The 8051-nt window shown below is 40.3% G+C and overlaps 1 protein-coding gene across 1 annotated transcript; it reads right to left on the reverse strand.

The window, feature by feature from the left end:
- Positions 1-6933: 6933 nt before the first annotated feature.
- On the reverse strand, positions 6934-7833 carry LOC103603409 (taste receptor type 2 member 16). The gene has a single exon (XM_008587923.1). It carries the CDS (start codon positions 7831-7833, stop codon positions 6934-6936), a length of 900 nt encoding a protein of 299 aa, XP_008586145.1.
- Positions 7834-8051: the final 218 nt, after the last annotated feature.

The raw sequence follows: 8051 nt of genomic DNA on the forward strand, positions 1-8051 counted from the left end.
CTGAAACTTTATGTGCTGCCTAAAAACATGTAGTCAGTCCTCTCTCCTCAAACCATCTAGACTGGACTTCATTGCCTTCAACTAAGAACAGTGACCTAGACAGTGACAGTAATAATCCTAAAAACTGGATTATTCTCAAAATAATATCTCAATGACGTTACCACATGCTAGGTTCTGCTCCTTAGTTTTATGGGCCCAGAGACCCATTCCTGTCAGTTCTCCAGGGTGGTCAGGTTGAGAAACAAACTCATACTACTGAACCTGAAGCTGAAAGGTATGAGATTTAGGTGGGTGCAATTAGGAGTTAATTCAGTTATCAAGGATCAGGGAAATTTTTGCTTAAATTCAAGCTACATGATCTTAAGCATGGGTCAAGAAAACTGGGACTGAGTGTGATGATGGCAGAAATGAACCTCACAGACACCAACATGTCAATGTTTATCAAGTTAAAAAAAAATGATAATAGTCGAGACACAGAGTGAGTGTAGCTCTGTGGTGTTGCCCTTGTATTTGTTTCTCATGGGATGCTCTCTGCGTGGTGGCAAAGTTGGCAGAGAAAGCTGGGTGGGGCATGAACTGCCAGTCCTAATATCCTGGACCTGTGCCCTCCAAGTCTTGCCGTGCCATTGTCATGTATGCTTGTATGTCATGTATCCTCCATGACCTGTACCCATACTTCAGGACCTAGGAATTTCCCATTTACATCCACTTAGCGGCATGGGCATAGCCAATGACAACGTGAAAGCCACATCATATCAGATGAGTGAGTGTAGCTGGGGTAAAAGCTGAAGAAACTTATATCACCCTGTGATGAATCCCTAGATAACATTTGAAGGGTGTCAATAGGATTAGAAAGCTTCAAGCTGATTGAACAAACATCCCCCTACCCTGACCAGACCTAGATGAACATAACGAAGTGAGTTCAGATTTGTTACCTTTTTGTTTGTTTGTTAAAGTTTATTTCGAGACTTGTTTTACTTCTCTTTCTTGTCTACAATCTGGAGTTTGCCTTGACCTAAATCCAGGGGTTCAGTTGGAGAACCTTTCAACACCCATTTTTTGGTTAATTCTTAGATAGTTTCATTTAAGGCAGAAGTAGGGAGGGGAATTGATTTCCTGATTTACCCTTCAGAAGACAGTCTTATTTCCAAGTTCTTGGAATGAGCCTCATTCAAATTCTCAAGCACTGGCACCACCGATCTGCCAATATTCTCAAGAAATATCTACCTACACAGTCTATCTTTAGGCCTTAAGAATGAAGGCCTGTGAAATTTATCTTTCCTCTAATTTTAAACTTAAATTTTAAGATCTACTTTCCCCTGCAAATTTGAGTGATTATTCCCTGTCATTTTGACTGCACTTTGGCTGTGTTTCAATTATTTACTTTTAGCTTATTTTTAAAAGTTCGTTTGTTTTTAAATCCAGCATTTAGATTAAAATTTAAATAAAAACTTAATTCATGATAAAGGATTTATCTCTTATCCAACCAATGTAGCCTGTCATTTTTAAAAATCAATTTTATCTTAAAAAATGATTTGAAGAAAATTGGCATTGCAATTGAGCTTATCTGACTTGCCATCAAAACTAGTAAAAAAAAGTCAATTAAAACTTAGAATCAATATTTAAAGTTTTATTAAAAATAGAAAAAATAGTCTTAAAGAAATGTTGCTTTGGCAGTTTGAGACATGGCTAATAGATGGTAAATGAGTCTCAAGGACTCGTTTAAAAGCTGTTGGTAGAAAAGCCAAAAAAGATGCATTTATTACCTCCTCCCCCAATTAGGAAGCATTTTGGCATTATTAATAGTCACAGGAATAAGTTATACTAGGCTGATCATAAGTACATGTTCTTCTACACTTTATAAGAAAGAGTCCCCAAAATTCTGTCCTTTAATATGAATTTCTGGAACAAAAGGAAATCTAGATAATTTTTAAAAATTGGTTTGCAATTGGTGCAGTTATGTCATCAGTATTTATTGTTACAATGCTACTCATACCATTATCCTTCACAGTTTTTCTTTCTCTTCTTTTGTTCTTTTTTCTCCTTTTTCAAAACAGCAAGACCAATTTTGAAAAAAAAAATAAACTTACCATAATTTACAGTAGAAATATGAGAACAATAAGGACAAACACCATTAACAAAATAGAAATGCAAATACCAGAATGGAAGGAAAGCGGAACTCTGCATCCAGAGTTTCCAGGTACAGAAAGGAATTGTGACTGAGCCCAGAATTTGATGTTGTTCTACCTGGATTCAGGTGGGGAGAGTCCCGATGGTCGTGGTGGCAAGAATACTAAGGATCATCAGAGGTGGACCTTTCCCTTGGCCTTTGGTTTATCTCTTCCTGAGAAGGGATGTTATCTTAGGGTCTTTTATAAGTGAAATGTGATGTACAATACCTGACAATCACAGAGAAAATTTACAGGCTGTTCAAATCTTACTGACTTATGTCTTATGTAACAAATTTGTTGAATAGGCTGAGTTCAGGAGGAACAGATTTTTCTCCAACCTCTGCCTTCAAACATATTCCTGAGAGCACCATTTCCCATCCCTTGATGGCATTATAGACTCCATAGGTATCTAAGAACGTTCTAATTTCCCGGTTTTAAAGAGTCTAAATCAAAACATTAATCTCATATTCAAGTCAAAGCTTCTTCTCTTCACCTATCTTAGGCCTGATATCGAGGTTGGGGAAGAAAATGGAGGTCAATTCTTTCACTCCCCTATCACGTCCTCTCCCTTCTTCTTGTTTTTATAGGACCATCAAGTTAAGGAGGGTAGGAAAACGTTTTTACAAAAGACTAATTTCTTGTTTGACTGGTGCTGTTGTGACTTGGCCATCGTTGCCCTCTGTTGGAGAAGGAGACCGAATGCAGGTTGTTTCCTGTTCTTTAGAAACCAGAGAAGATTTCTGTAGTTCATTAGTGCTTGGTAAGGGGGAGGCGTTTATCTGCTAAACTCCTCTGAGCTCTTGTCCCACTGTGGAATGCTCATAGCTTCTTTCTACTTAGGTCTTCTTGGAGCCAGAATAGACCCACCATGTATAAAATGACCCATATTTGGGACTCTCAGGAAGGGGACCTCATTTGTCAGGAGGAACACATCTTGATCAAGCTGCCATCTCATCTTTGTATTTCCAGTAGTACACAGTAGGTTGACAGTCAATATTTACCGAATGGATGGGATCTCTTGCAATTCCAGATTCCAGAATTTGTCATCCGTTTGTCATCATTGTCATCACTTAACAGTAACTGAATTTCTCGTATGTAGAAAACTGTATTACAAAGGCAGAAGTAAAAGGAAGAAATTTAGTGATGGGCCATAGCTTACATTTGGTGCCAAGTAAGTGCTAGAGACAGCAGATGTAATAGAATGGAGAGTGACCTTGGTGGGCAAGAGTCAGTGTGACATTTGTGTGTGCAGCTGGGCTGGTACTAGGTCATAAAGAGAGGATAGAAATTAAGCAATGGTCATAATGAGGGAATACAGAAAAAGAAAGGTAATTGGCATTAGCAAATGTGAGGAGCATTAATCCTATGCATACGTATGTCCAGTACAAATGCAAATATCCTATGCATGGATATTCAGGAGAGAATGAGGAGATATGTCTGGTACAAACACTTGGGTTGGAGATTATTGGGGGCTTAAGGCTGCACAGGTGGTTTAGAGGCAGGTTTTGGAAAGTCTTGAATACTAGGCTCAGAAATAGGCAAAAAAGGTGCAACTGAAGTTTTTGAATCCATGTATCCTGCACAGTAGGAATGGACATGGGGTAGAGAAAATATCCAGTGAGTCAATTCTACAGTATATCTAGTTAGGAATAGGTTTCATGCCAGGTACTATCAGGAATTCACCATTGTTGCCAGTCTCCTCTGCATCACAAGGCATTAATTAGGTTCATGGAATATTTCATGAAGGATGGAAGGTCTACTTTCCAGTTGCTAATGGTGTGTGTGTATACAGGTGCCGGGTGGCAGCACTCATGGGGCTCCTGTTAAATCCACTGCTACCACCTGTGGGCTTCTAAACATTTGCTCCTAAACCCCAGGGATACAGCTTTCTTAATCTTCTGCTTTCTGCTTGTTATGAGTTATCAGGCAACACACTTTATGTGAGGGATAATGAACATTATATAGGGTGGAGTATTTACAAGTTGGACAACACAGGTGCATTAGTCCCTACTTCCATATCTAGCTAACTAAAGTTCTCAAAAAAATTTCATTGTTCTTGGTCACAACCTCTCTGTTATTATTTCTAAAGTACCTCCTGTCCAAATCCCCACTATATTTTCCAGTTAAAATTCTTTGCTCCTTTAAAATTTAGCCCTTAGTTTCTGCTCCTTTTCCATTGGCCTTAGGTTTGGCATTAAGCAGCAGTGTGAATTTAGGTAAATCACTCAACCTTCTTAGGTCTGTTTTCTAGTTAGTTTGGGTTGGGTGGTCTTGACCTGTTTTTTTAGTTCCAAATGAGAAAATATATGTAAAATATCCTTGTGAAGTATTAGACACCACAATAGAAAGGGTAATTATTATTTGTTTCTTTTTTTTTTCTGATTTCTGAAAAAAATCAACTATCAACTGCTTCTAACACCCTCACTTCATGTGTATCTTGGATAAGTTTGCCATTGAACTTTACATAAGAGAAGACAGTGAGAGTACTAAAAATATTTCACAGCTTCTGGAATAGTGTCTGTATATGTGATAGTGGTGTGTGGGGGTGGGGGGGGGAGAATGTCTTTTTTTCCTGTTTTCTATTTATGAAGGGAACTGTTTCTATTTTTTCCAGCTATCTGAGATTTTAGAACATGCAGGACCTCATCTGGGTGTGGATACAAATGACAAATAATCCAAATTCCTTGTCCAATCTATTCCAGCAGGATCCCAAACCCTTGCAACATACTTTCCTACCTGTCCGCTAAGCATTTCTGGCCGTCTCTGGTCAGATAACACAATGTCAGTACCTACCTTTTCTTTTCCTTTTTTCCTGCTCAGTTCCACTTCAATGGTTGCCCACCAGGTTCTGTCACACCTCCTACTGCAGTTTAACCACTGTCACTCAGGAAGTCTCAAGGCTGCCCGAGTGCTGCTCTGCAGTGGGACACTATGCTTTTGCACCCTTTCTGTGCAACAGAAGGAATGCTGTTGGCATTTACCAAATACCACAGAGTTTTTGGTGAAAGTGGTCTTTCAGTTTTCACTTACATTTCACACCCTCATTTTCAAATATGAATTCAACTCCAAGCCAAATCAGAATGATAGATCCAAGACCAGATCAGAATTTCCATTGCCTTCCAGGGACTGTCTTTTTTTTTTTTTTTACAGTAAAACTTGAGATACCTGCATCATTTTTTTTTTCTGTAGGATGGTTTCCTTTCAGGAGATGTTTCAGTCTTTTAATGGCAGAGCTGGAAGTTTGGTTCACCAGACATGCCAAGTGTATATATACAGGGTGGAAAAAATTATATTCTTAACACCTGGCACCAGAATGCTGTAAGAGATGTAACTGTTTTCTGGAAAAAAATACCTTGATGAGTGCCTGGGGCAGGTGGAATCTGAGACCCAAAGGCCTGGGAGTGGGCCATTACCAAGACACTTGGTTGGTCCTGGGTGAAGGTGAAGAAGAGAGAAATGAGGAGAGAGATGCCATAAGGAGTGGGCAAAATGGGACCCTGCAAGGGAAAAGGGCATGAGAGAAACATGTTGAACTGGGGAGGCAGAAACGACTTTTAAAAAACAGGAATGTCTTATAGGTGATTTTAATTGATTACTGTATGGTTTCTGTATTCTTATCCATTTGGGGAGGGCTTTGGACTGCCACAGAGCACAAAGAATACAGAAAATTTAGGCCAGTGTCCCTCAGATGTCATAAAATATGGGGGGTCTCAGCTGACATCTGGGTTATATATGGGAGAAAACCAGCTATGCCTTAATACAGTAATCTTCCTAGAAAGTTCACTCCAACTTATAGTAAATAGAAAGGCAAGATTCGAGCCAATAAAACCTTATATGGTGGACATAATTAAGTCACCAATGTTTGGACAGGTATTAAGGAATGAACCTAGACTGGGTAAGTGGCCCACTATTCTGGGGAAGAATATGTTTTGGCAAATGGAAATGAAAGGAGAGTTAAATTTTGATCTGAGCTTTAAAGGAATGAAGGCAAAGTATTTGGAAGAGAGGCAAATAAGGAAATTTGTGTCACTGGATAAAGGTTCAGAAGCAGCAGGGAGAGCAAGAGCAAGAGAGAGAAAGACAAAGAGAGGGGAAGATCTTTCCTTGATTAAAGTTAGAAAAGTAAATCGAGGGCCAACCCTGTGGCGCACTTCGAAGAGTGCGATGCTCCCGCCGCGGGTTTGGATCCTATATAGGAATGGCCGGTGCGCTCATTGGCTGAGCGCGGTGTGGGCGACACCGCACCAAGGGTTGCGATCCCCTTCTGGAATAGTATCATGAAAAAGACAAAAAAAAAGAAAGAAAGAAAGAAAAAAAATAAAGAAAAGTAAATCGAGGGCTTTGCATGAGGTGCACTCAGAGTATGGGCAATAAATTCTCGTGGAAAAAGGATTCATATTAATGTGCAAAGTAATTGCCAGTCATGAGATGGATAAAATAATGTGTGCATACCATGCTTTTGACTGTCTTGTGTAGAATACAGTGGGAGTGAGATTCCAAAGATGGTGAGGACTAAGGAGAGATGGGGCAGTCATGAGACAGTTTAGACCAACCTGAGGATTGTGGAAGGGAAAGGATTGGGACAGAATAGAGAAAGCATTGATTGTTTAGAGATAGAGGCTGTGGGGATGAAAGAGAATGAGATGGGGGTTCATGGTGTTCCACTGTCACAGAGGGGACTGATAGGAGCAGTGCTGCTATTAGTAGTAGTTGTGTCAATGCAAACTCCCATTTGCCCAGGGGTCTTATTATACCCTGTGCCTCAGGCAGCTTCTAGGACCCAGCACTTTACCTTTAGAACCTTTTTCAACGTAGGGCTTCTCAGCATCAGTGAAGTGGAATGAATAGAGACTATGCCGTAGATGAAGGCTTCCCAAATCCAGTACCAAGGTCTCCTATCAAATGCATTGTCTATTAAGGAGGCAAGTACGGTAAAAAAGTGAGAGGTGAAGATGATAAATGACATGGCAAGTAATCTCGCAGCAGTGAAATGAGCTTTTGTGCTGGAGTTGCAGTGGCCAGTACTATGGTGTTTCATCTGTGCCAAATGCTGGGCCAGTGAGGCCATGAGCAAGATGGTGGAAGCCAGGAACAGGAGGAAGGGAAAACCCAATGCAAGTATTCGATAAAGTGTGAGCATATGCTTCTGAAACATCCTAAGTCTCTCAGTCATAGTGCTGTTTCCGGGTAAATGCACCATGTTGATGAACTGAACCTGGGTGTGATTCATAATTATTGAAGGTATGATTGTCAGACAAGAAATCATCAGAGAACCCAGTAACAGCCAGGGAACCAGCTTCAAAATTCTCCACCTGAACCAGAGGAAGATGGGGTGGGTGAAGGAACAGACCTTGACACAGTAGAAGACAGCAAGCAGGCTGGTTAGCCAGAAGATAAAAATATTAAAAAATTCCCAGGTGAGTGATAAGTACCAAAATAAATGATTAGGGTTAAAATAGAAGCAAAAATTGAACAGAATTGATGCCCACTGCCGACAGAAATGGCTGATGCCCAGGCTGGTGAGAATCATGTCCACAGGTAACAACCGTTTGACCTGCACCCACTCTCTGCCCAGCACTGCAACAATTAAGCTACTCTGCACCAGTATCATTACAGACTCGAGCACATAGATGATCATGAAGAAGAGCTGGGTGGGTATCATCCTTGTACTCCAAAGGATCTTCCTGGGCAAAGACTCAGAATTGCTTCACCAATTTCCAGGTAGGGAGACAGGTTTCTAGTCCCACCACCATCTGGTGCAAAAAAATCACCTCCCTCTGCAAATTTTCCCCAGCTCATTTTTGAATTTACCATTTTCCTATCTACAGGATTTGTTTATGCTTTGCTTGCTGGTTTGTTATCACATCTGGATGCAGGTAA

The sequence above is a fragment of the Galeopterus variegatus genome, unplaced genomic scaffold, assembly GCF_000696425.1.
Source record: "Galeopterus variegatus unplaced genomic scaffold, G_variegatus-3.0.2 Scaffold120, whole genome shotgun sequence".
Classification (NCBI taxonomy): Eukaryota; Metazoa; Chordata; class Mammalia; order Dermoptera; family Cynocephalidae; genus Galeopterus; species Galeopterus variegatus.